General features: G+C 37.6%; 5 protein-coding genes across 7 annotated transcripts; 2 read left to right on the forward strand and 3 right to left on the reverse strand.

The window, feature by feature from the left end:
- Positions 1-553: 553 nt before the first annotated feature.
- Positions 554-7,156, reverse strand: LOC113781276 (translation initiation factor IF-2). The gene is made up of 8 exons (XM_027327184.1): positions 7,021-7,156; positions 6,467-6,517; positions 5,802-5,925; positions 5,415-5,484; positions 3,597-3,927; positions 2,051-3,199; positions 1,637-1,786; positions 554-1,390 (listed from the first exon to the last, which is right to left on the reverse strand). Exons 2-8 carry the CDS (start codon positions 6,491-6,493, stop codon positions 956-958), a joined length of 2,286 nt encoding a protein of 761 aa, XP_027182985.1. The 5' UTR covers positions 6,494-6,517; positions 7,021-7,156; the 3' UTR covers positions 554-955.
- A 937-nt stretch (positions 7,157-8,093) lies between these two features.
- On the reverse strand, positions 8,094-11,130 carry LOC113779699 (V-type proton ATPase subunit E). Its single transcript, XM_027325385.1, has 6 exons — positions 10,897-11,130; positions 10,493-10,593; positions 9,529-9,685; positions 8,897-9,090; positions 8,599-8,698; positions 8,094-8,454 (listed from the first exon to the last, which is right to left on the reverse strand). The coding sequence occupies exons 1-6, from the start codon at positions 10,996-10,998 to the stop codon at positions 8,419-8,421; spliced, it is 690 nt and encodes a 229-aa protein (XP_027181186.1). The 5' UTR covers positions 10,999-11,130; the 3' UTR covers positions 8,094-8,418.
- A 3,620-nt stretch (positions 11,131-14,750) lies between these two features.
- On the forward strand, positions 14,751-19,630 carry LOC113779211 (hydroxyproline O-galactosyltransferase HPGT1-like). 2 transcript variants are annotated; one of them, XM_027324726.1, is made up of 12 exons: positions 14,751-14,879; positions 14,982-15,045; positions 15,819-15,868; positions 16,001-16,214; positions 16,527-16,576; positions 16,668-16,740; positions 17,185-17,308; positions 17,865-17,952; positions 18,069-18,119; positions 18,205-18,276; positions 18,362-18,474; positions 19,307-19,630. In XM_027324726.1, the coding sequence occupies exons 1-12, from the start codon at positions 14,758-14,760 to the stop codon at positions 19,327-19,329; spliced, it is 1,044 nt and encodes a 347-aa protein (XP_027180527.1). In that variant the 5' UTR covers positions 14,751-14,757; the 3' UTR covers positions 19,330-19,630. The 2 variants fall into 2 exon arrangements, with proteins under 2 accessions (XP_027180527.1, XP_027180528.1); XM_027324727.1 differs by having other exon boundaries at positions 16,001-16,194; positions 16,527-16,590.
- Positions 19,631-20,087: 457 nt separating this feature from the next.
- On the reverse strand, positions 20,088-22,025 carry LOC113781214 (putative pentatricopeptide repeat-containing protein At1g10330). The gene has a single exon (XM_027327095.1). The coding sequence runs from the start codon at positions 21,690-21,692 to the stop codon at positions 20,265-20,267; it is 1,428 nt and encodes a 475-aa protein (XP_027182896.1). The 5' UTR covers positions 21,693-22,025; the 3' UTR covers positions 20,088-20,264.
- A 1,612-nt stretch (positions 22,026-23,637) lies between these two features.
- LOC113781122 (putative glucose-6-phosphate 1-epimerase) lies at positions 23,638-27,318 on the forward strand. 2 transcript variants are annotated; one of them, XM_027326975.1, is made up of 8 exons: positions 23,638-24,296; positions 24,389-24,463; positions 24,622-24,678; positions 24,783-24,946; positions 25,165-25,299; positions 25,629-25,734; positions 26,285-26,384; positions 26,815-27,318. In XM_027326975.1, exons 1-8 carry the CDS (start codon positions 24,186-24,188, stop codon positions 26,982-26,984), a joined length of 918 nt encoding a protein of 305 aa, XP_027182776.1. In that variant the 5' UTR covers positions 23,638-24,185; the 3' UTR covers positions 26,985-27,318. The 2 variants fall into 2 exon arrangements, with proteins under 2 accessions (XP_027182776.1, XP_027182777.1); XM_027326976.1 differs by having other exon boundaries at positions 25,632-25,734.
- Positions 27,319-27,464: the final 146 nt, after the last annotated feature.

The raw sequence follows: 27,464 nt of genomic DNA on the forward strand, positions 1-27,464 counted from the left end.
AATACTACTATTCTACTACTCTGCAATGTCGTCCAGAGACCCCTTGCTATTTATTACTACATGTTAACAGGATGCAACTTGTTTTAGTAGATATTTTACGTTCCTGAAGAGGAGCCAGATATTATGAAGAGAATATTCGTAAGCAAAGCTAGAGGATGATATTAAAAAGGGGAAATAGTTCTTACAGCGCTGAAACAGAGAGAGATATCAGAACACTGACCGCATACACCACACTAAAGACATGCCAAACAGACCGATACATCGGCCAGAAGTGGGAAACTTCGTGCCAAAATATAAAGTGAGGGGGCCCTGTTGCCTCCGCCACTGTAGCTGGAGAATATTCGTTCGCATCAATAATGCGGGATGCACTTGGAAAAACTTGACAAATTTTGGCCAGTTTTGTTCTGTTTTTGGATGCTGAATTCAGTTATGATTCATCCAGTTGACAGGAAATTGGTTCAACATCACTTTATTAGTTGCAATTCTCCGCATCTCTCTTAAGTGGAAGTGCTTTGTTATGATTCTTGGGTGCAAAATGAAAAAACTCTGAGCCTGATTAGAAAAATGCATCCATTAACAGGGGAACGTACACAAGCTAGAAGAAGCACACATTCATCACTCCTTGAAAAGTTTATCAAGGAGATTAGTAGGTTCACTTGCTCATCCGGTTTTTATTGTTCCCATATATCCCCTAGTACACTTGACATGCTTTCAAAATGACTAATTCGATGCGAGTTCTCCTATTGAGTTTGGTTTCTTCTTCAACAGAAAATGAACAAAAGAATTGGTTTCGGGGAAACTGGTAATAAGCCTTTAGCTCCTCGTCAAAAATACCACCAATCCCCCAAAATTCTATGGTTTAACCAAAATTGTCATCTACTCAAGAAAAGTGCGGGGGCTAGCAAACCAGACTCCAAATCACAAGCTGCAGATGATACTTCTGCACGAAAACTCGTTAGCTCTCAATTCGAACAGCTCCATTTTCTGACGAAATGAATTTAGGCTTTATGTTGACTTGCTCCAGGCACTGAATAACGTCTCCAACCCGGAAATCAATGCAGTCCTGGATTACTAGTCCACACTCGTTTCCTTTCCCAACTGCATCAACGTCATGCTTCTCCCGTTTCAGAGACGTACAAGAACCTTCAAAAACAACTTCACCACTTCTAAGAATCCTCATTGTTGATAACTTGGTGAAGCGACCATCAGTGACTCGACAACCAGCAATCTTGACATCTGCTCCCTTGGCTTTGCTCCTTCCTTTAAGTTCAAATATGTTCAGCACCTGCGCCTCTCCAGCAACCTGGGTCTCAAATGTCCCAGGGGCCTTCTCAACAATTAAATTACCAATGTCCTCCAGAAGATGATAGATGACTCGGTGCAGTTTTATCTGCAATACCATTTTAAACATTTGATCAGATATCTACAATTTCCTCAGAAATTACCATTTTCCTGTCATTTTCTTTTCGAGTTGGACATCCAAAAGAAAAGAACAAAGAAAACTGCAACAATAATCAATGGTACGGTGGTAATGTACAAAAAATGTACAAGCAAGCATTCATATAGAAATCAAGGTGATAATTAGAGGCACAAAGACTGATAAGGATAGGACTATAGCAGTTTGACAACAAAATACCTTTACACCTGCTTGAGTTGCTGCCAAACTGATGGAACTAGGTGGATTCCGCACATTAAATCCAACAATACATGCACTGCAGGCTTCTGCCATATCAATGTCAGACTGAGATATAGGCCCAACCCCCACATGGACGACAAAGACAGGAAGCTGGTAGCAGATTATGAAAGAAAGTATTAGATTTCAATCACCCTGAAAGAAGAATATCCTAAAAGAATCAGATATCCAGGCAATAAGAAGTTCATATGAACATTTATACATATGGGTCATGTAGGTCTGTATGTAATATAAACATCATTACAAATTTCTTTTAGCATAGAAAATTAGCAAGGATGTCTAAAGTAAACTATTCAACCACATAGACAACAAACAGTACAATTATTAGGTCATATTTCATTGAATAACTCAGCATACCTGGGGACTATTTAGACCCTTCAGCGCATCTACAACTGCCTCCACAGTGCCTTGAACATCTGCTTTAACTACAATTGGCAATTCTGGCCGTTTGGGCTTATTTTCTTTCTCTTGTAACTTTCTTCTCTCTTTTCTTCTTCTCTTTCCTCCTCCTCTTTGATCTCCTAGTTCAGGTGCTTCCAATTCTTCTTCTTCCTCTTCTTCTCCTTCTATTTCCTCCTCTTTTTCTTTTTCTCGTTTCTCCTTTTCTAGCTTCCTTAATCTATCCCTCTCTCGTTTCTTTTTCCTCCCTTCACTAAGCATTCGTGCTCTTTCCTCCGAGTGCACGACAATAATGTCATCACCAGCCATTGGAAGTCCCTTTAACCCCTCAATCTCAATGGGCATTGCAGGTCTAGCAAAATTTGTCATTTTCCCTGCTGTATCTCTGATGGCCCTTATCCTTCCCCACTCGGCACCTACAACAACAAACTGACCAGAAACTAAGGTTCCCGCCTTTACTATAGCAGTAGCTAAAGGACCACGTCCCCTGTCAAGCCTTGCCTCAACTACATAAGCTTGAGCTGGTCCATCATTACGAGCTTTAAGATCCATCAACTCAGCCTGGAGAAGCAAAGCCTCCTCCAACTTATCCAGTCCAATCTTGTTTATGGCTGAAACTTCAACAACCTGGACATCACCACCCATCTCTTCCAACAGCAGCCCCTCTGCTGCGAGCTGGAGTCTCACTCTTTCTGGGTTAGCTGTTGGTTTATCACATTTATTAATTGCAGCCACCATTGGAACACCAGCTTCTTTTGCATGCGACATTGCTTCCAGAGTTTGAGGCATCACGCCATCATCAGCAGCCACCACCAGCACAACTATATCTGTGATGGCCGCACCTCTAGCTCGCATGGCACTGAATGCAGCATGACCAGGAGTATCAAGGAATGTAATTGACGCCCCTGATTGCATCCCAACAACAAAGGCACCTAAATGCTGTGTTATGCCCCCAGCTTCCTTAGCTGCCACAGAAGTTTGACGTAGAGCATCCAAAAGAGATGTTTTACCATGGTCAACATGACCCATCACTGTCACAACTGGAGACCGTGGTAGTACATTAGTGCCCTCATCAGAGTGAAGCCTCCTTACATTGACCCCAACTTCCTAAAAGATACAAATAACCATTTATTCAACTGCTCATGGGAGCTATGAACAACCTATTTAGTTTGCAAAAGAGAAGAGAAAAAGGCAATTCTACATTTGCCATTCCATCACATAGATTTGGTACTTTAAAATGACCAATATCCCAAAATAGTCATCCCAAAAGAGAAAAAGGCATTTCTGCATTTGCAATTCCATCACATAGATTTGGTACTCTAAAATGACCAGTATCCCAAAATAAAGGTGATTGGGGGTCTTATAGCCATCCCATCTTGTGTGTCACAGTGTTCTCAAACCAGTAACTGAAACACCTTAACGAAATTACTAGATTTTACCATTTTGGTTCATGTCAAAGCAGAATATGATGACAACAAAATAAAAACAGCTCCAAAATAATTACCATTGCAACCAATTCTGCAATATCAATGCCAAGAGGGTCAAATTCTGAATCAACTTTCTCTCCAACATTTACAAGAATACTCTGCATGGTAGGTATGGATTCTCCACATCGCTTGGCAAGCTCTAAAATGGTCATGCCCTCAAATATTTCAATTGTTTTATCTGGCAAGGATCTGGCAACCCTTTTTATTTTAGGAGGCACGTAAGGAGCTTCAACTGGCGGTGAACTGCTCTTTGGTCTGTTCTTGAACTTTCCTTTCCGCTGCGTCTTTAGTCCCCATGGTGTGTCATCATCTCTTCTCACCAGTAATTGAGGACTAGCATGAAAAAGCCTGAGGACGTATGCATATAAAATTCATTTTCAACAGTGAAAACCATAAGATAATGGCAGACACCCTGAATCACCAAAATATGATAAGCCAAAAAGAATTCAGCTAAGCAAGTCACCTCACTGACAAATCATTAAAAGCATTGCAATCAGACAGGATATTGTTTTCAAATGAAGAAAGAAGATTAATTTTTTTAATTGTACAAAAGTTATATTCACATGTAGCTGATGATGTCCTTGCTGAGGACTCAATCATGTCCAATCATGTAGCGAACCAATGCCCAAATTATAGGCTCAAAATAAGAAAATAGAAAGCAAAGCTCATTAGGATGTAGTCATAATGTGCAGGTGTTTAAGAATTTTCTTTTAACTTTTCCTTGTTTCAAGAGAAAACTCAAAACCTGCTAAATTGCTAAGTTTTTTATGATATCATTATTTTGGCATATGCTGTCTACTATCCACAACGAAGAATGTTTTAACTCTTTAATGAGAAGTTATTTACGAAAGACTAATCTACTTCATGGCATGTAAAAGTTAAAGAGCAATTGGAAGTCCATGTTTTCTTACTATATATTTTCTACCGAATCCGTAAACACTATGCTCGTTCAAGTACTGACCTTATCATAACAGAATTTCCAGTCGACTTCAATAATTTGAGCTTGAATAAAAAGTTACCCAGGCAAAGACAACAAGATCAGCTCAGCTCAACCCATTTGCATGTTTCTTATTACCATTAATTATATAAGCATAAACCAAAAACCCATTAGATCTTAAACTAATTTAAGTGAATACGTATGTCTTTGAATCTAACCAACAGCCCACAAGCCGTTGGCAAGGGAGGGACCAACTGCCAGGTCCACAGTTCGACACACACCTGAAGTTTTGTGTGTGAATGTGGAGTTTGTGTATCTTACACAAAAAAATTATGTCTTAGCCTCAATAATATCCATCTAATATCATGTAGCCTATAGCAAGAGCCAAGTCAATTGAAAGAGAAACATGTTCTAACAGCTAGTGCGTGGTATATCACTCATTTCAAGGGGAATCACTTGGTGCTATGATATTGAATTGTCCTGATTGCTGCTAAGTGGTCTCAGCAAGAGAACTATCCTATAGATGTTCCATCATCCACAAAATTCACATTATAGAAAATTTCAGAAAGCAGGTTTGAACAAGATTATATTATTATTCACCCATCAGATACTAGCCCTTGAGGACACATGCTTGATCTTTTGCCATGTGGCTCTAGCCTCATAGGGAAGCAACAGACACCAATCACTTTTGGTTAACCTCAATAGTGTTCCTATTAACAACTTGAAATGCCCACTTGGAAGCCACAAAGCTATAATTTATTTGTGATCACTCCAAACACAGATACTTGAAGGTAATGACCAACCCTGGAGTGAAAAGCTTGAAGAAATTTGAAAACAGGCAAATTTTTGGGAAAAACAAGTAAATGTCCACTTTAATGCCACGAAGAAGTGAATATACCTGATCAGACATCTGCTGCTGAAGAAGTTCAAATCATCAAATATCCGTAATCCTGGGTTTACGCTATATGCTGCACGAAATTTTCAACACCAAAAGTCATTACATGTACAACCATATTTTGTAAGAATTTTTATGCTTTTCGACATTTCCTTCCTTGCAAAATTGCATCACGTTTGAAAAGGAACTTTTCAGGTCAAACATAACGTAATCCACATTGTCAAGACAATCATTAATTCTTAATTATAAAGTATGAAAAAGGTGGCAGGAAAAGCCAGGGCAAATCAAACACTGAATCATTGGGAAAAGAATAACCTAGACTGCTAGACCAAGCAAAATAGAAGAATAAACTTGAAGAATATTTAGCCAAGAAAAAGCAACTTTGCTTACATTGTTTCTGCTTGACTAAGGAAAAAAATGTAGTCTGAGCTGCTTCAAGGTCAACTTTCGTATTTGGGAACACTGGATCTCTAAATGAAATGGTCAATGCTTCAGCTAGACAAGCACGGATACCCTGCACAATTAAGACTAGTACCCTTGAAGTTTTCTTAAAACCTAATAAACTTAAAGCTCCAGTCCTTTCATCTGGTAATACATTTGTGGACCAACCATGAGAGTCAATACTAATCCAAAAGCAACATAATCCTTCATAGAGGCAGAGAGAAACAAGTTAAATCAAAAGCATCTGCCGCAAGCATTCAATAAACCAAAACCCTAGAAGACTACATTCACAGTTTCAGAAAATTTCACAACCTTATGCATTTTCCATTAGGCAAAATGAAACAGACACCTTCAACAAGCAATTAACCAGTTACTCAAAAGCTGCCCCACACGGTTATCCACATTTCAAAAAGTGGCACTAACAGACCAAATCTTAACTAGAAACAAGCACATAAAAGGAAGCCTCATACAGCCTCTGAAGTTCCGCTTTCAAGTGCAGGATCATAAAACTTACAAAGAGGAAGCATTTATTCTGCAGCCAAAGAAATTCTAACCAGAAAATAAAGTGACTTAAATTAAAATCATATCAACAAAGAATAATATAAGAGACGCACCTTTCTCCCTGCCACTCTCCACGCCATTCATAAGCATATCAGCTTCTGTACCTATGCATACGAAGCAATAACCCTCAAAATAAAGAAAATAAATCTTGGACATGTAACCACTATTTAAGATAATAGAAAACAAAGCATGAGCCAAAATTGCTGAGATATGAATAATTATTCCTGAGTATGATTCATAAGCCAATAACTATAACAATTCCAAGTTGGAAAAACTTAAAAACCAGAACACGCTCTTTCTCATTTCCACAAAAATCAAATCTTTATGCACTAAACCTCAGTATAAAAGCCACCAGACATTACCGTTATCATAATTTGGAGAACCCATGTCATGAAATAAGACATTATTATATGCAAAGTCTATAAGCATGTCCAAAATTCACACATAGGGAACGAACGGATAAAGTTTTATGAATTTTGCTTCCTAATAATTAATTGCTGGAATCTTAACTACAGACCCGACTACCTTGACTACGGAATTCTCAGTAAAAAAATTTTGAAAAAACTAATCTTGGAAAAGAGAGACAGGAAAATGAGATTAAACTTACAGAAAACGTTCTTCCCGTGAATCTAAAAATCAAGGAATTTTCAGAAAATTTTGAAGAGGATAATATTACGGTTTCACTGTCTCAGTTTAACGTTGTATGCTTCGAGCAACTTATGCTGAGGAGAGCGAGAGGCAAAAGAGAGGAGGCAGAGGCAATAGAGGCAGCAAGCCTTAACCCCTCAATTTTGTTGGAAATTAGATTGACCTCTCCCCAGATTTATCGTAATTGGAAAGTTCCCCGTCAAGTTTCTGAAAATGCAATGACTTCCCTCTGTAATATATAATTTGCATTTTGGTACGTAAACTTCTTCGATAATGAGTTGATGTTTCTTTGCGACAATTTACTAATTTAGAAGGCAAAACGATTGAGATAAAACTTGATGTAAATATAACTAGTGTAAATAAGCTTTAAAAAGTTAAGTTGATAGCACGGTATTCATGCTTTAATGGAAATTAATAACATATATAACATCAATGAGCATATAACTGCATAATGTTCTTTTGCCAAATGGATTAACATTTCCTAGTTACAAAATATGACCACTCAAATGTTTATTTTACCCTTTTTCAATGAACAATAACGCATTTAAAAGGCTTGCAACATGATTTTACATTTTATAGCACCAATCTACGAAGTCTATAAACGTTCAGGATTAGTGAGAAAATTATGACAATTAAGTGGAATGAGAGTACATATCTAATATCTTTGTGCTCAAGTTTTAGTAGTTTGAGACTTTGAGGACATTTTTTAGTTTTGGCTGATTTGAGAAATTGCATTACAACTTTCTTAATAGCATAACTTAATTAGAGTTCAATTAGACAGTTCTAATCAGATTTAAATTGTAATTATGGCCAAAGATGATGGGTTCAAAGTTTTACCGTGCTGGGGTGCATATTCAGTTCAATATGAATAAGTGCGAACCGTGCATGTCTGAATTAGTAGTCCAAAATTGAATCAACTGATTTAAGAGTCAGGATAGCAGATATCAACAACTGAATGCTATGCAGACATCCACTCTCCAAAGAGCAGTTTTTTGGTTTGTAACTCAGAACTGTTAATGTCGAACAGAAACATATGGCGACCTTATGATAGGATTTCATTTTATTGAATTCATGCAACAAACACTAGGTTTGAGCAGTAACTTATTATACAAAAATAAACCAAAATAGATATAAAACTATAGAATCTTGAATAAATGCTGTCGCAAATTTCTGAAGTAATCCTTAAACATGAGCCTAAAGCACAGGAGGGCACTTCACTAATAAAAGCTTCAATACAGGTTACAAGCAAAATAAGAACACGACCAAGTAATAAACAGGTTTTCTGGTCAATGACCATTTTTAAGATCCGAGAGCCTGCAGAAACCACGAGCTTAAAATGCACAGTACTTCTAGCCCATTAGGCAGCAACTTGTCCAAACAGCCTCTTGCGGATCTGCAATTGGAAGAAACATTGATCTTGTCAAATAACACTTTCACAAAGGCGAGTACTAGGCCAAATGCAGTTTAGAGTCATCATAAATAAACCAAACAAGTAAATGACATTTACTGAAACTAAAATCTCAGAAAAAAATAGTACCTCTGGAAGTTTTTGGCGGAACACAACATCCAACCTAGCATCGAGTGTGTTTTCACACACAATTTTTCCATCTCGAGAAGCCAATACGACCCCACCAGAGCTGAAAAAAAACAGTGACAAAAACAAGATATTATAAATCTCTGCAGTCACCCCTGATTTCAAAAACTGGTAGGAGGTTCACAAAGTCGCAAGCATGAAACAGAAGAAGAAAAAGCAAGTGCATAAATGGAGAAATGAGGAAAAACATAAGTACTGGCCATCCCAATTTGCTCCGCATAAGTTATTAGCAGTATATTACCAGGAAGGACCGTGGACATTGTGATGAGAAGGCGCAGGTGGAAGGTGGATGGAGTCAACTATGATTTCCGGAGCATGAACCTTTGCCTTCTCAGCATATTCCTCCTTGGCTGAGTTCAAAACAGACTCCACCAAGCGTAAGTCATCTTTGCGACACCGAAGTAAGACCGAAGGCTCTTTCAGTCTAAGTAAACTCTGTGATAAAGATAGTTACTCTTTAGTAATGGAAATATTTCTGTGGACATGATAATCTCTATCAAATTCATAATTCAGACAAACAACATGAAGTACATACTCCCAAATTCCCACCACAAATGGCAATGACAAACTACACAAATATTAAAGGCAGCTCAGTGTTCTGAGAAATGCATACTCTGACATTTAACATCCTCAAACTAGGCACTTCATGTTTGTCTACTACAAATTTCTTGTCTTTTAAAAAAACCAAGACTTCAATCAAGCTAAGAACTTAAAAGGAAGAAAAAGAAAAAACAAAGGTCATTTATTCTGCTAGTTGCACTTTATGCTACCTCATTATGAACCAAAAGATTCTGTCCCTTGGCCCTTCTGCAGGAAATCAAATGACAATACTAAACAAGAGATGATAGTACAGTTCATGATTCTTTTTGGTACCTGAACAACGAGATTTTTCAGAAGATGCTTATAGCTATGGTGGTCTTGGCTCACACGCAAGAGTTCCTTTGATGCCGCCTCCTTCATAGAGTTAACGAGATCATCCTGAGCTTGAAGAACCTTAATTCTAGAAGCATTTAGCTGCATGGAGTACTCACTGCAACAAATCAAACATTAATGTGACTTAAATCTTCACATCTTACAGTCAACTGAAGTTCAAATACTAAAACTCGTGATGCTATGTGAAATGCATAACACCAAAAAGGAGCATTATCCCCTACAGACTGAACTTCTACCCATAATAGTTCACTGTATGTTATTTCCTAAATGAGTCACCTTCAAGGAAATGAAGCTTTAATAGGATGATACAAAGTCTAAATCCAATTTTAACTTGACTGAACTTGTATCTTTTGGAAGGCGAAACGTCATCACCAAGAGGCAATGAGACAAACAAGTGTCAGGCTTCAATCCTACTATAAGAAGGGCCACCAGATTGCATACAAAAGTCTTACAACCCATAAGTCCTCCAAAACTCAAAAGTCACCACCGTCATAGAGTGTAGCTACCACAAAGTCAAAATCTTTCCAAAGGTTTGTATCAAAAGAGAACTAATAAGCCATGCAGATAAAAATCCTTTGGATCCTGCTACTACGTTGTTTCATAACCGACTACCAACTCTCATAGCTATACGTCAAGTCTCTAACAAGTGATAATAACTCAGGATCACAAGACAGCAACTCAATCAGCAGCAGCCGGATTGCCCGTGATTACCAAGACCTCAATGCAACATTAACCTAACCAAGAAAAGAAAAAGAACATTCGCAGCACACAATTGACACACCAGCAATAGCGCAAATATGCTCTACAGCAAATTAACTCTACGATCAATATAAATAAGGCTCTCACAGAGATATTTATGATATAAAGGACTGAAAACTAGAGTGATGCGCGAAGGAAAATTTACATTTTCTTGCGAACTTCAACTTGCTTCTGCTTACGCTCATACTCTTGTCTGATCTTCTTCTTCTCCGCTTCCACTAACTGCAACTTCTCAATGTTGAACTCCTGCAATAGTTATCGAAAACTATTATCTCCAAAAGTTCCAGCCAACGAAAGAGAAATTCAAGCTTAACTTCCCAATCACGTAAAAACTAAGAAATAAAAATTAGAAAAATCGAAATTAAGAATGAAAAAGATCGAAATCAAATACTACATCTCAATGTTGAGCTCCTGCAATAATTATTCCCAATTTCCAACCAAAACAAAATCGAAATTCAACCATAAACCCGTCAATAAAAATCTAATACACTAAATCTAAAAAGAAGAAAAAAAAAGGAATTATGAGACGGGAAGATAAGAATTAATTACTTCTTCAGCAGAAACAGAGATCTCATTCGCCTTCTCTTCGGCTTCTTGGCGAATAAATCGAACCATCTGTTGGATCTGCTTGGAGACATCTGCGTCGTTCATTTTTGGATCTGACGGTTAGGATTAATCGATGGACGGATCGATAGGTGGAGAACGGAGAAGGTGATCGGATTGAATGTGGATGCTTCGGCTCACGACTCCACGACCACTGCTCAATATATAGTTATATACACGACACCTCAATGAGACTTGAGATTTGCATTGATAATTGATGATGACAGTTTGTAACGTGCTGCGGTCTCTCGTGTTTATTTACTTGCTTCCAAAAATAAATTTATATTGTTTTTAAATTAATAAAAAGGAATGTTATTTACACTTTTATTTTTTTAATTACATTTTTACTATTATTTTAATTATATAATTTTTATTTCTTTGACTATATGATAAAATAAATGATGGAAATGCAAATAACAAGTGAGACTCTCAAATTAAGGTTTAAATGCAAAATTAACTTCTAAGTTGGGACTTAGTCCCTAAACTATTTTTCCTTGCACTTTACCCCCTAAAAAGTATCAATTTCAAGAATATAAGTTGAACTAATCTAATTTCATTTGAGCAAAAAAGTGTGATTGTAATTTTACTCTAATAGGTTTAACCACTCTATTTTCCTCTCCACCTCTCAATTGAACAATATCTCTCTAACTATTGTATAGCATTAACTACTTTCTCCTGTGCACTAACTCATTTGGCTTTGCTCTCAATCATTAGCTTCATCTCCTTCCATGCAATGCCCATTTATCCAATTTTCCTCGACCCTTATTGATTTTCTCTCTCTCAATCTTGACAAGTAAAAAATTAATTTTTTTCGTGCATCTCTTCTCTTCTATATGCCATAATCTTGGGCTTTTTTTTCCTTCCTTTTACTTGTATCATATTCTTGGATCTATATAGATTAATTATTTTTAAGAATGTTTTAGAAAATTTTACCATAACTTTGTACATAAAATTTTTTTTGTAGATATATTTGAAATATTTTTAAAATTTTATTGAGTAATTTTTTTTAAAAAAATTATCCTTTCCTACTATAACCATCCATGCCTCTCTCTATATTCTTAATTCCTCTTTCTCCTTTTTCCTGTATCCCCTTTCTCTCTCCCTATCCATAACGATATCAGGTCGCTATAACTAGAAGAAGGAGATGGCTTGGAAGAGAAATGAGGCAAAGGGAAGGAAGGGAGAAAGGAAAAGGGAAGGGGCGGCAACAAGAAAGCAGAATGAAGAAAATAAGAAAGAAGACAAAGAGGGATGGTTGGGCAAGAGAAGATGGAGGGTGGTAAGAGATGGAGAGTGGTGGTGATAGGAGAAGTTATATTTAGGAGTTTTTAGGTTTTTTTTGGTGATGTTTTCGAGTTAGTGTTACAGTAGAATAATATTTGAAATACCAAAAACAGAAACCTATACAAAACCCTTTATTATTTCCTTTTTGATGCCTTTCAAACTTGTCCCCCAACGTAGGTAATGTCATTTACCTCACAACATTGAAATCTCATTGTCTCTTTCCCATGGTTAATTTCTCACAGAGGACTTTTTATTATCTATGTATGATTTTGTTATTATCTTGTTAGATTGTTTAGTAAATTTGGTTTACATTTTGGTGGTTAGATAGGTGGATCATGCATTTTAGGGCCTGCTTTGAAAGGCTAATTTTTTGGGAATTTGTATAAAATTTTACTGTAACTATTTTTGTATATTTGAGTGTTTGGATTTTTTCTTTTTTTTCTTTCTTTTTTCTTTTCTTTATTTTCTTTTTCTTTCTTTACTTTTTTCTTGTTCCTTGTCCCTAATTTCAACCCCACGAGCATACACCTAGGCCGTTAGTGCCATCCCACTTCTCTTCTCTCTCTCTCTCCTTCTTATCCTCTTTTTTTTTCCTTCTTATTCTTTTCTCCTTCCCTCTTCCTCCTCATTCATCTCTTTTCCCGCCAACCCTTCTTCCTCCCTCTCTCTATTCCATCCCTTCCCTTATACAATTAGAAGGTAGTGTCGAAGGGAAAGGAAGGTAGGGTGAAGTGAGAGGGAAAGAGCTGGTAATGGGTAAAAAGGGATAGAAGAGAAGAGGGAAAGGAAAAAGGGAAGATGGAGTGAGAGAGCAAGGAGAAGAGAAAAAGAGTAAGGATGAGAGTGAGAAAGAGAGGGAAAAAAATGATGGAGGGTAAGGTGTCAATGGTAACAGTGGTGATAGGCTGAGAAAGTACAAATGGTTAGGGATAATAGTGTTAAAAGATAATGGATATGTATCTTTGGATATTTTGAAATATATATTTTAAAAACTTTTGTGCGTTTTAAAAGGATTTTTATAGGTAATATTGTTAAAACTTGTCTATTAAAAACCAGGTAAAAATTTAAGGTGCCAACCATACCCTTAGTTTTTGGTGGTTCCTATGATATAGTGTAATAGTTATCTAATTTTCTCAATGAAGAGAAGAGATGGATTGGATGGTTCGGATTGGAGACTAGCATGAACGATAATTGCAAGAGGTTTAAAGGAGAAGATAGAGGGTTACGTAGCGTTGTTGTTGTGGACGCCAGAGAGTGACAACATAAACAGAAGATAAGAGCCTTACTTAATGCATATGGGGTCAAATAATCACTAGGGAAAGATTTTGACCATAAGGAGCAATTTGGCCTCTCTAGTACAAATTTGCTTTTGCCAAAAAAAAAACTCTAGAAATAACACTATCCTTTTCTAATTCAAAAGTCTATATATAAGATAATGTAATTATAAGTATTAAGAACTCTTCTTGGGCATATATATCACCACATTTTTGTTAGAGTCACGATCCAGGGTGTTTGTAAATTGTTTGTTGTTCATCATGTCTTAATTTTACATATTGCTCTATCATCAGATAAGTAAATGTAACTAGTGGGTAAGGCACACATTATGTGTGCATATTGTAGAAAAATAATAAATAAATAAATTTTAAAAGACAAAGAATACCAAATTAATTAGAGGAGCAAAAGATGAAAAAACTAGGCAGTTTATTGTTAAGTGAAAGTTATACTAAATACTGTTAAGTGAAAGAGAGGAGAATGGGTAAAAGAAAGAAGGAAAGTGGATTGTAAAAATGTAAAAGAAAAAGAGTAAATTAGGCAGTTTATTAAATGAAAGAATGTTTTTAACAAGAAGGATGCTCACACACACTTAACATATAGAAAGGGATTTGTAAATTGGTTAGTAATGACCAAATTGAACTTATTGATAGCCCGAAATAATTTAAAATCTACTAGCAATTCACCTTGTACGTACTTCTCAAACTATACATTTACTAGCAATTCATCTTCTACCTTCTCCCCAAATTATACCGATTTTTTTTTGGCAACAGCCGTCCTGTTTTTCACTTATACATTCTTATTAGATACCTTTTTATTCATTAAGCATATCAATGTTAGACAAGATTGAAGAAACAATTATTGGTTTACAAATGAACATTTTAGTGATAAAAACAGAAAATTAATAATCAAAATGAAAATTAAAATGTGCCCCTTTACATTTGTTTTTGGGTGGGCTCTCTGCCACACTTTCCTAATCCCCATTTGGAGTGATCCATCCAATCGGTGTTTAGCATGGTAATTGTTACAGAAACAATCTATTACCAAATGGTTAAATATAGGGATAATCTAAGGATAATATTGTCATTTTAAATAATAAGGGAGGTATGTGTAATTTTTAAAACCTTGAAGGAGCTAAATAAAATTATTTAAAACCTCAAGGGAGATTTCTGAAATTATCCCTAAAATATATATACACTAAAAAGGAACGTCTGTTGTTTGGGCAATCGGAAAAGGTGCTCGTGAGGTAGAATGGTTAATGGCCGGGGATCTAGTAACCACCGGCTACCATCGGCGTCGAGTTTCCAATCCCGGATATGTTTTATGATGCTCTCGATGTTCGCCACCATGGCTTCGCTTTATGTTGCCGGCCGGTCAGTTAGTATTCTACATCTAAATTTGTTAAAAGCTTAAAACATCTTCGGTTTTATATGAATTTTCTAATGGATTTCTGAAAGATGTATTTGTGGGGTTAGATTGTGGCAGGATGCAACAAATAGAGTTCATTTAATAGAAGAGCTTGATAGACGAACTGGACAGGTACATCTCTCATTTATATATGTCGTGCTAAAGTTTCTTATGGGGCTATCCTGGATTGTCTTCGTAGTTGCATTTTCATATCTTCATGAAAATCGTCTTCGTGCATGGGTATAATCCTGTGGAAACGACAACACACACAATCTGCTGATCATGTACACAGATCAAGATTTGTTTTGTGAGGCAGAAAGGAGTCATTTTTTATTTTTCTTGCATGCCCCGGTTAATTTGGGTGGTATAAAGGTGATTGATTTGTATTATTTTCAGGTATGAGCCTTTGACAATTGAATGATGCCATTGAAATTATTGCCTGAGTTTGTAGATTGAATGAAGATTACCAAGTTGTGGATCCCCTCGAGGCTTAAACATTACCATGTTAAACCAAGAGATGTCAAATGCGGTTGATACAAACAATTTTATTTCTTTTGTTGCTTGCAAGTTTCCTGTTTTGTTCTATCTGGTTTATGTAATAGAAAATGATGCGATATAAGGTTTTTCTAATTTTTGTACCGATGTTAGGATGATTTTGGCAAGTATAACTTGCTGCCTTGCATCTTTGGCATCACGTCTTTATTATTATTATTATTACTACTACGTGCACTATAGTATGCAATTTAACGCTTTCTTAATGGTATAGCTTCAGTCAGAGACATTTGACAAGTGTAACTTTGCTGCACAGTCAATTTGATAAAGTGGTGCTTGCTTATCCAATTTCTTCTACCTTATCTTGTAGAGTATCTGAGGCTTGGGTTAAGACATTGGTATTACTGTTTCAGGGGCATTCTGCTATATCTGTTGACGATACTTTGAAGATCATAAATTGTAGGTAAGTTAATTGTAGTAGTCTATAACTTTTCCTTCTGTATGCATTTTCTTTTTTCTGTCTGAGATTTGGGTAGTGTGATCCACTTGGTTAACGTATTGGCATGTATCTAAAAACTGATATCTTGCTTCCCAGAGAACAACAGAAGAAGCTAGTGGCTCTTCAGATGGAGCTGGAAAAAGCACGGACGGAAGGCTTCGTTTCAAATTATTTCTCAGAAAATAGTGGGACACATAGAAAGAAAAAGCTTCTTGCTGTTGTAGGGATCTTTACAAGGTTTGGTCGTAAGAATAATAGAGACGCAATCCGTAAGGCATGGATGCCTGCTGGTACAGAATCATTTCCCTTGGTTAGTTTGTTCAAGTTTTTATCTTGATGGATGTGGTTCAGAAGGTTTTACATTTGAGTTTTGAAACTATCCTTGACCTATTGGGTGGTTACATTTGAGGCTAAAATTTGTCATAACTTCAATACTATTTAAAATTTTAAGTGCTAGCGGTGAACTCTATCATCAGAAGTATGTTGGTGTCACTTTCGATTTGAAATTGTAATTTTAAAACAAGAATTCTGGGGTAACTGTTATTGCTTGCTTATTCTGTGTTGCTTCATGTATGAGAAGTTATAGCTAGATTTTTCTCAATTCGGCGTGTATCTTATGCAGGTGCTGCTTCAAAGAAACTGGAGGAAGAGAAGGGCATCATTATACGATTTGTAATAGGGAGAAGGTCTTTCTAATTGATGAACTATAAGTACTAGAAAGTTCCTTCAGTGCTTGGTTTAATGGGGTTAAAACATCATGCAGTGCAAACCGTGGAGACATTTCAGATAAGGACATCGACAATGAATATAGGCAGACTAATGACTTCATAATTCTTGTATGTTCAACTTCTGCTTGAACTTTTGGAGGTGAACTGTTAAGGGAATTATTTATTAGCCTCAAGATCAGTCATGGCCAGACAACTAATCAAAATCTCTGCTAAACCACTGTAGTTTGCAGCTTCCTCGACATATATTGCCTAATCATTATTCATCTTTCTACACCAAATACTTATTATCTGCATCTCTTTGTTTCCCACAGTTCTTTTCATTTTTGAATTTATATGCATGTTTATCTACGCTTTGATGTGCATGCTGATGAATTTTTCCAAGGAATACCATTTGAAGGAGCATAACACAAGTTTGGGGCTCTGGTTATTATAAAAGACTTATGCAATCATATCCTAATCGTGATTACATCTGTGCTAATTTTGTGTTTGGGATGTCTAAGTTGATGGATGTTCAGTTAAATAAATGTGGTTCTTCCATTTGTTTCTAAGCAGAATGATTATCTGGAGGCTCCTAAGGAGAGTTCAAAGAAGGCAAAATTATTTTTTGCTCATGCTGTGGAGAATTGGAATGCTGAGTTCTATGTTAAGGTCAATGATGATATCTACATAAATATTGGTACGTGACCCTGTTTTCAGTGGGGCTATGTCTTTCTCGAATTCTCTTGCTGTAAGTGCTTATATGGTGGCTTTGGTTTGGTCTAAAACAAAAAGGCCTGGAGAATTATTTAGCTGCATGTTCAAATAGGTTGATCATCTCAAATTTGGTCAATGTAATATGGAAGCGTATTGTCGAAATGCACTCTGCAACAAAAATGAGAACTTCCATTATTGCTTTGCAGCAATTGATTAATTGCGCATATACAGTCTTTGTAAAAATTTGGGCTTCTCCAGATGTGAACTGGCACTTATATTTGGCAAAGGAAAAAACGATTTAGTCAATCAATTTTTTAATTCCTTTTGTATAAGAGGGAATGGTATAACCTGGATTTTGGTTTTTTAGCATTTGACATTTTTGGCCAGGTTTAGCCATCTGAAAGATCAAAAACCTTTTAAGTAATGTAAAGACCTGTTATAGACCACATACTCCCGAAAATTCATCTGGATAGAATGATTTATGCTCTGAGGCCATTTGAAATGCTACTTATCTTTCTTGGTAACAATTTAATTTGCAGATGCACTTGGAGCTGCACTTGCCAGTCATTTGGATAAGTCTCGTGTTTATATTGGGTGCATGAAGTCAGGGGAGGTTTTCTCTCAACCGTGCGTCCCTTCTTAGTCCAAAAACTGTAGGAACTTTTTTTATCCATAAAAGGAGAAAGTTTAACTAGAATTTGTATTCATTGCTGGTTTTGTGTTATGATGCTTGATATATACAGGTCCCAGAAATGGTATGAACCAGAGTGGTGGAAATTTGGGGATGGGAAATCGTAAGTGTTCCCAAGCTCGAGCTACCTTTTGGCTCTTTGGATTACTGTTTTCCAACTTCAGAATAAATTACTCTTTTGTCAACAGATATTTCCTGCATGCTTCTGGAGAAATATTTGCTATATCTCATCCCCTGGCACACTTTATCTTAATTAACAGGTTAGCACTTCAATTACTACCCATTTTTTGATCAATAACAAACGGGGGCTACATTTGTTTGATTTTCTTGTCTTTGGTTTCCTAGGTCCATCCTTCGTACGTATGCCCATGATGATGTCAGTGCTGGATCCTGGTTCATTGGCCTAGATGTTAAGCATGTTGATGAAGGGAAGTTTTGTTGCTCATCCTGGTCATCAGGTCTCTCTATTTCTCTCTGTGTGTTCGCGTGTGCATGTATCAAGACAATTATGTGATAGTTGGACTGACAGGGTTAATTCCACTTTGTCCCCCCAAACTTTGGACGATTACCCACTTCAGTCCATAAACTTCAAAATGGGACACTTAAGTTCCTAAACTTATAAATACCTCCCAATTAAGGAAAATTGTTGACAGAATCCTGAATGCCGTTGGTGGTCGAAGTGTCCCATTTTATAAGTTTAGGGATTTAAGTGTCCCATTTTATAAGTTTTGGGACTTAAGTGTCCCAATTTATAAGTTTAAGGGACTTAAGTGTCCTATTTTGAAGTTTAGGGACTGAAGTGGGTAATCGTCCAAAGTTTGGGGGGACAAAGTAGAATTAACCCGGACTGACAAGACATTAAGTTTCTGCTAATTGTCACTGATGGTAAAGAAGCATGCTTTATGAATAAAATGCAACTCATCTGGCATGTGATCTCAAGTTGAAGCATATTTATGCACATAAACCAAGTGAAAAGGAGAAGTGGATGTTTTCATGGGCATGAACCAATCTATGTTCTTGAAAATAATGTTACAGTATAGTCTTGCCTTAGTGGTTTTTCTGGAAAAATTGGTAGCCTTTTACCTCTAAATCCACCTTAAAGAGTAAAAGCCAAATCTAGTGGATGAGACTCCCTCACAACAGCATTGTGGAGACTTGTATTCACAACCAGGACGACTGCTTTAGTGCTGGAGCGACTTCGGCATATTACTGTGGCATTTACATGGAAAAGATAATAGTTCTTTATTAGATGAGGTTGAACTAAGTATCTTTCTTCCATTGTCATTTCAGGGTCTGTTTGTGCGGCTTCCTAGATTTTGAGTTCTGTGGGATTATTGAGAGACCTTGAAGAGACACACTGTTGATTCACTTTCTGCAGCTTCTATTCCATCGAGTTTCATGAGGACTCATAAGCATTCTTGTCAGTAGAAGTTGATGTTCACTGGCTTGAGTTAGATTGCAACAAGTTTCTTGTTAATAGCAATTTACAAGCGAGTCATTATCCTGGAAAGTGTTTCAGATGCTGACGATGTATAATACAGTAAAAATGTAGATTGTACCTTCATAGAGATTTAGTATAATTTTATTACACCGAGCTCCATGGTGTTTCATAGAGATTTAGTATAATTTTAGTCATGTTAAATGTTGAATGTTGAGGCGTACTGTGGGTGGTTCCTTTGTCCGTCAATAGGAAAAAACACGCCAGTGAGAGCTATATATATATATATATACATTGAATTCTTATCTTTTTTATGTTGCTTGACCTGCTATATTTGTTTTTTCAGGATTCAAATATGTTGTTCTGCAATTTTTTGTACATGGATTAGCTTGCACTACGTAGTTAAAGCAAGTATCCGCAAAACTAAGGGTGCGTTTGATAAAATTAAAGTTTGAAAACTGAAATCTGAAATTTGAATTTATTAAGTTATTGAATTGTTAAGTACCAAATTTCATATATTTGAGTGTATATCACGTTAGGTGATAAGTGAATAATTTATCACTTATTTTTTGAATCAAATTTTAGTTAGGAAATTCAGTGTTATTTAATCAAGTTATCAAATAGGGCCTAAAATGCAGTTTTAGGCAATACTGCAGTGCTCCAAAGATGTCTCTCAACCGTACAAGCAGCTTTAAGATCCATTTGAAGAGGGCAAGTTATCAAGATTTTGAAAGAATCAAAACATGTAAGTTTTGAGGTTCGAGCTTCAGTCATCCTTGCAATTGAGAACACAAGGTTACCATAAATATCTCATTGTTGGTGAATCGTGCTATAGGCAGGAATCTTGTGAATTCCAGCATCCGCCATTAGTTTCCTCAAGGCAGCAGCGTTATCCCATCTCTCTGCCCCAGCATAAATGCTTGACAATTGCACATACCTCCCACAATGTTGGGGCTGCAACTTAAAAAGGCGCAGTCCCACTTCATTTGCCAAATCTGTGGCTCCATGTATTCTACAAGCACCAAGAAGAGCTCCCAAAACAGATGCATCAGCCTCAAAAGGCATCCTTTCCATAAATTCATATGCTTCCCTGAGCAATCCAGCTCTTCCCAGGAGATCAACCACACAACCATAGTGCTCCATCCTGGGAACAATGCCAAACTGTCTTTGCATTGAATGGAAGAACTCCAAACCCAAGTCCACAAGCTTGGCGCGAGCACATGCAGATAATACACCAACAAAAGTAACTTCGTTTGGGCAAAGTCCTCCAGTCCTCATCCTGATAAACATATCTAAGGCATCCTTCTCCCTACCATTCAAAGCAAGTGAAGAAATCATAGCATTCCAAGTGCAAACCTCCGTAACCATCATCCTGCCAAATAATTTATTAGCATAATTAAAACATCCCATTTTTCCATAGAATGCGATCAATGCTGTTCCCATGAAAACACTCAATTTATTCTCATTCTTGACCATATATCCATGTATTTGTTTCCCATGATACAAAGCTCTACCGCCCTCAAAATTTGCACAGCAAGATAGAACAGTAACAAAGGTAGCTTCATTAGGCTTCAAAACCCCAACACTAACGTCCTCATCCACCATCATTTTCCCAAAAATCCCCATTGCCTCCCCAAATCGCCCATTCCTAGCGTAGCCACTGATTACGCTCGTCCAGGAAAAAACATCTCTTCTAGACATTCCCGAAAACATCAAAACCGCCGAATCCATGTTCCCACACTTCCCAAAAGCATCAAGCATGGCATTACATGAAACAACGCACGGTTGGAGAATTTCATCAAACACCTTACGTGCTCCATCAAGATCACCCAAATGTGCATACAGAGAAATGAAAGAAGTTTGCACAAAAGGGTCATCTGAGACCCCTCTTTTGAGAGTTTGAGCTCGGAGTGGTCGCCCCACGAGGGAAGCATATGCAGGCAAGAGGGACGCAGCCGCTTTGATGAGTGAAGGGAAAGTGAGATTATTGGGCGGGGCAGTGTGAGCGAGCATGTGGCGGAAGAGAATGAGTGTTGTTTGTGGTTGGGAAAGGCTGAGATAGGCTCTGATGAGGCAGTTGTAAAGAAGTGTGTTGGTCCATCCAGAAGTGATGAGGAGGTTACCATTGGTAGTTAAAAGGGAATGAATTTGTTTGATCTTTTTCGAGTTTTTGATGAAACGTTGAAGAGCATTGAGGAGGAACTGAGGGGCGTGTATCTTGGCCTGAGGCTTTGGCATAAACAAATTATCCAATTGAGAAAACTGTTTGAACCAATGAGATTATTTTACCTCCTGCTAAAGGTATAATCAAATCTGTGACTCCTACAAATTCTATCACAGATTGGGATTTAGCCAAAGTTTCTTTCTCTTTCTTTGGTTTTTAAGAATTTTTTCAGAAGGGTAATCTTGGGAGGGAGGAGTAGACAGGAGCGGCCTGATGGGCAGGCAGGCTTTTAAACATGGGCTATATTCAATTCTCCAGTTTTATGCTTGTACTCAGATTATTTGTTAACCTAATGCAGACTTCATCTGCAATCTTTGCCTGTTCACAAAATTACAAATGAATCCTAGTTTCCTGGCCAAAACTATTTGCGTCTGTTCAGAAACTGTGTCCTAGGTTCGTTTACTGGTAATAGCTAAATCCAAAGTCCCATGCCGCCCCACCCGTAAAATGAGTAAGGGTTCTATTTTTTTTTTTTTTTTTTTAACAATTTTATCTCCAACTCTCTGTCCTTATTCGGTGGTTAAATAAAGGAAGAGCAGCAGTAGAATGTTGAAATTTTTTAGCTGTAGTTTTTTTTGCTGACGAGTGGGTGTTTGGGTCAATCCTTACGGGACCGACTAATCCCACTCCAGCCCGAGAAAAGAGGCTCTATCCTCTCGAACACGATAATCACGAGACTCGAACCCTTGCGGGTACTGGACACCAGCTCCTAAGGAGGTTTGCTGAGATCAATCGAGCTCCCCGTGATGGGCTTTTAGCTGTAGTTGAAGGGCCGGAAATGTTCAAATTTGGGTGCCGAAAATGTTCTTGAATTCACCTAGTTCACACCTGCAGCAGACCGCGGATTTAATTACGCAAACCAAAACCAGAGAAAATAAGGGGAACCAAAAAAAGCAAGAAGAAAAAGGAAGAATCAACTCCAGTTTCCTAATTTTTTGTGCTGTTCTACCCTTGCGGATGGCTAGCGGACAAAGCTGGACTCCGTTCTTGCAGTGTGGAAAGGGATATGGTCTGCCGTCTGGCTTCTTAACAAAAAGTATCTCTGGGTTCCTTTCCTTCGTGGGACTTGGTCAAAGTACATATGGCTTCAAGCATCATGATTCATGACCGTTAACAATACTCTGCATCCTAAGGAGCATGTTAACAAGTCAATGCCAGAGGGAGCCTGCAGTTAATATGATAATAATGGAGATCCCTTCACCTGTTGAGCAATAAATAATCTTATACAGTAAATTGTTTCAATGTTCAAGGGCATCATGGGTCAACATCAGAATGGTAAGCTAAACTGCTTCAGATTTCAACAAATTTGGGACAGAGAATATAAGGCTATTTTGTATCAATCTTCTAATCTGGATGGAGATCATGCCACATTCTGCAAGTTGTTTCCTAGACAAGAATTTTTTTAGTTTCTGCTGTATTTGTTGGTCAATATTTAAATTAATAAATGAGAGGAGTACCTCCATCAATATTTGTTAATTTAAATGTCTGCGGGCACATCAATTTCATTGTCCTTGTTTTCATTTTCATTTTCTTTTTTTTTTTAATTGTTGTTGTATTTGTTGGTTTTGAAGCTTCCCTCTGTTGTTCTCAACGGCCGTTAATTCTGTTAAAGTGGGTCAATCATGGTCCCATGTCGCAGGTTCATATCTCAAGCGCCAACAGCTGATGTATTGCTGAAGTCGCGCATCCGCCTTTCCGGACACTGTTTCTAGTTATAGATTTTTAGTACCACCGACTAAGGATCGGCTGCATTGCATAACAAAGGGTGCGAGGGATTTGGACTTTCTTCTTTATCTGACTCACATTCCTCCAGCAGCCCCATTTATTAAATTCCTGTCCTCGATAAGACAAGGTCAGTACCAAAACGTGGACTTAATCCCTCTCTAAGATAGGCATCTTTGGTTGAGAGGTCTCTACCGGCTTTGAGGTTGTCTTCTCCTTCTAGACAAATACCAACCGTCTTTCATAATCGTCTGCTTTGAAATTGCCGTTAGCCTGTTAGTTGAGTGAAATTCTGGATTGTTTGGTCTCACTTTGAACAGTTTTTTTGTTGGTCCTTGAAACTTATGCTATTCCTAGCTTAACTGACTCTTTGTTTGGGCTTAAAGTAGACCTTAGTATGAACCTATTCTCATCCTCCCATTAGCCAGATCACCAAGACATACTGGCCAGTTTCATCCTTTCACAAGAACTGGAAGCCTTTTGAGGTAGACTAGGAAAAATTTTTGCACAGGGGGGGTGTAAATGGGATGGAGTTTTGGTTGTTGAGATTTAGGTAACTATTCACATGAAGTTGGTTTTGTCACAAGAAAAGTGTCCGGAGGAAGCTTAGATTCTCAACTGCTTCAGTAATTGCAGAGCTTTTTGACTGCTAAGGTCTTCTTCAGACCGGATCAACCTCATTATAAGGCTCAAGCAGTGGGATATAAGAACCTTGGGGTGTGTCTAGGAGAAAGAGAAATTGACGATTTTGTTCTTGATATTCAAGTCCATTTTGCTTTTTTGAAATGGACCATTCTGCAGCAGATGATGATAATAGAGCAACAGTTGAAGTTACCAAGTATAAGAATGGCATCCAACAGGTTTTGCTTCAAAATCCTCGAGGGGCTTCTGCAAGGGTTAGATCTTTAACGTTCACGTGTGAACCTAAGATAAGATTCTTCCTTTATATTCAGGTTTCAACTTAATCGTTTTAGTTTGCCTAGTCCAGGTTAGCCTGCATGGAGGGCAGGTTCTTTCATGGAAGACCGACAGGGGTGAAGAATTATTATTCATTAGTAGTAAGGTATAGTTTGTCAAGAAGTAATTAAGAAAGACAAACAGGAAAAAAATGGAGCAAGAAGCTACACAGAATTTATATTTTTTCCAAGTCGTATATATTCTTTCTTCTATTCTATTTCAAGGCTGAAATCTGCCTCTATTATGGGTTTAATGTCCTTTCAGGCAAATTTTAAGCCACCAGCAGCTGTAAGGGGTGGAATACCTATTTGTTTCCCTCAGGTACTCTTATCTATCTTGTAATTTGATGTCATGGCTCTCAGGACAATCGAGTGATATTCAATTCTTCTTGAGTTTTGACTGGTGCTGTGATGCATACATGTAAGTTCGGAAACCGTGGTTCCCTGGAGCAGCATGGATTTGCCAGGAACAGAATGTGGCTCATTGATGAAAACCCTCCACCTCTACATTCCAGTGATTCCAATGGCAAGGCATACATTGACTTGCTACTTAAACCATCTGAAGAAGACCTAAGGATCTGGCCACACAGGTAGAGGCTCTTTGTGCTTGGAAATGCTCTTGAAAATGAAATATCCTACTACAGCATATATAGTTGGAATTCTTCGTCAGACCAGATCTCTTTAGGTTATGCACGTTAGAGTTCTTTAGAATTTGCATAGCAATTAAAGTTGCAGACTTTGTACATTTCAAAGAGCAGTTATTGCTTGACTATCATGCATGGTAGTAATTTGAGGTGTCCTTTTCCAGTTTTGAATTCCGTCTTAGGGTGGCTCTGGACTTTGATGGGCATCTCATCTTTACATCACGTGTGAGAAATATCAATTCGAAGCCATTCAGCTTCTCAATTGCTTATCGTACCTATTTTTCTATCTCCGATATCAGGTAAGCTCTGATGCAATGTTTTCAAAATCAGTATAGTCTTCATGCGCAAATGGAAGTTTGGAAGAAATTCTTCTGCATACAGTTCTTCAAAGCCAAGATTTTCTGTCAGTCTAGAGACTACAGTACAAAATTTTGGAAACAACAAATTGCAGGTGTTTTATGACTGAGAACAAGATTCAAATTTGGCCATAGTTTTCTAATTTAACATAGAGCTGACAAGTCTTGTCTTCTATAGATTAAATTGCTACGTTTCAATTGGATTTCATTGAAGTTGATCTAGTATGTAATTGAAATTGCATGAAGTTCCAGCTGAGATTTAATTGTGATAGCAGTGAAGTGAGGGTGGAGGGCTTGGAGACTCTGGACTATCTTGACAACTTGTGCCAAAGAGAGCGTTTCACTGAGCAAGGAGATGCCTTAACATTTGAATCCGAGGTAACCAAATTCTAACCTGTAAAAGTTTCCAGCTGCAGGTTGTCAATATGCTTGACTAAATACAGCCCTTATTGTATGAACACTATTCCTTGTAGTATAATATGGGGCTTACCATTCTTCAATTGGCAATTTTCTGAAATAAGCCAACTGATAACAATGAGTTCTCAGAAGAACTATTGGTGTTTTGGGAACTGCACTTGTCAAGAAAAATCCTGTTACTATAGCTCGAAGCCAAGTGCAGCTCCATGTTTGGGCAGGGGGGAGTGACCACCTGAGTGAATAGAGCCGGGTAGTGTGCATAAATCCTGTTACCACCTGAGTGAATAGAGCTGGGAAAGAACTTGTCAAACAAACACTTCAAGATCCTAATAACACGTATACTTGATCATTTGAAGATTAGATTCAAAAAAGAAGAAGAAGAAAATCAAAATTAGATAATTTCAAGGTATATAAAACTTCTGCGAAGGATGGGATTCTATTTTCAGCAGGGCTGCATGCCTTTGGTATCAAATTTGCTGCAAATATCGTTTTGAGGTTATCTCGTGTGCAGGTTGATAGAGTATATCTCAGTTCTTCGGATGTTATAGCAGTCTTCGATCACCAGAAAAAGCGGACCTTTCTCATAAGGAAGGAAGGGCTACCTGACGTAGGTGAGCACCACTTCCCCTTGTGATTTATATCTGAGAAGCAGCATGTGGGATCATTGCGTAAGAATCACAAATTGGGATTTTCATTCAATACGAATTCTTGAAATTCCATGTGTATGGTATATGTGCTTTTATCTCTTAGGCATTTAAAGGAACCTTTGCTTCCTCATCTTTCTCTTGATACACACCAAAGAACTATATGGCAGAAGCGGCCACAAGCATCTTAGGGATAATAGAATTTGGAAACACCTGCTAAAGAAAGTATAGCTAGTCTTGAGCTTATGTCCATACTCATCGATGATGCGTCGTCGTTGCTGTTCATTGTCGTGTCAATTCTAAATTCTTGGAGGAGTCGTCTACAATATCCGTTGAGGTCCTGGTTTAGAGTAGGGCCAATTGGCATTAATCTGTTGCATTCTTCCAATGATCACAGTGGTTTGGAATCCATGGGAGAAGAAATCAAAAGCCACAGTGGATCTTGGGGACGAGGAGTACAAACAGATGCTTTGCGTAGATGGGGCTGCAATTGAGAAACCAGTCACTTTGAAGCCAGGCGAGGAATGGACAGGCCGACTGGACTTGTCTGTTGTGGCATCAATTTAACAGATTGGAGCCATTTGCGATCTTCTCAATTTTGTCCTGGAAAAACTGAAGTGATAGGAGGACACTGATTAGTAACTGACTTGTGGTTTCTCAGCTGGTGGCAACTTGTACTTGTTACCTCTGAAGTCATGATCGATAGTAATTTCATGATTATGACTTTGAAAACATTGTCAGGTAGATATGACTGGTGAGTTTGTTAAATAACCCGTAATATGACGGGGGAAATTTATTTGTACCATATTTCCCCCTAAGATGTATGTGGATTGATCCAATCCAAGAAATTGACTCCATGAAATGGTCCGTGAAGATGAAAGGCTTGGTTGTATGCTTGATCTTAAAGATTTTATATCTCGTAGTTGCTTGTTTTCTGTATAATAATTTGTTTGGTGAATTGAAGAGATTTTCTTGAAAGCCAAAAAAGTTTGAAGAGACAATGAAGTGGCCTCTGGAAGAATGCGAAAACTGAATCGACAAAAAATG

This window comes from Coffea eugenioides, chromosome 8, assembly GCF_003713205.1.
Source record: "Coffea eugenioides isolate CCC68of chromosome 8, Ceug_1.0, whole genome shotgun sequence".
Lineage (NCBI taxonomy): Eukaryota > Viridiplantae > Streptophyta > Magnoliopsida > Gentianales > Rubiaceae > Coffea > Coffea eugenioides.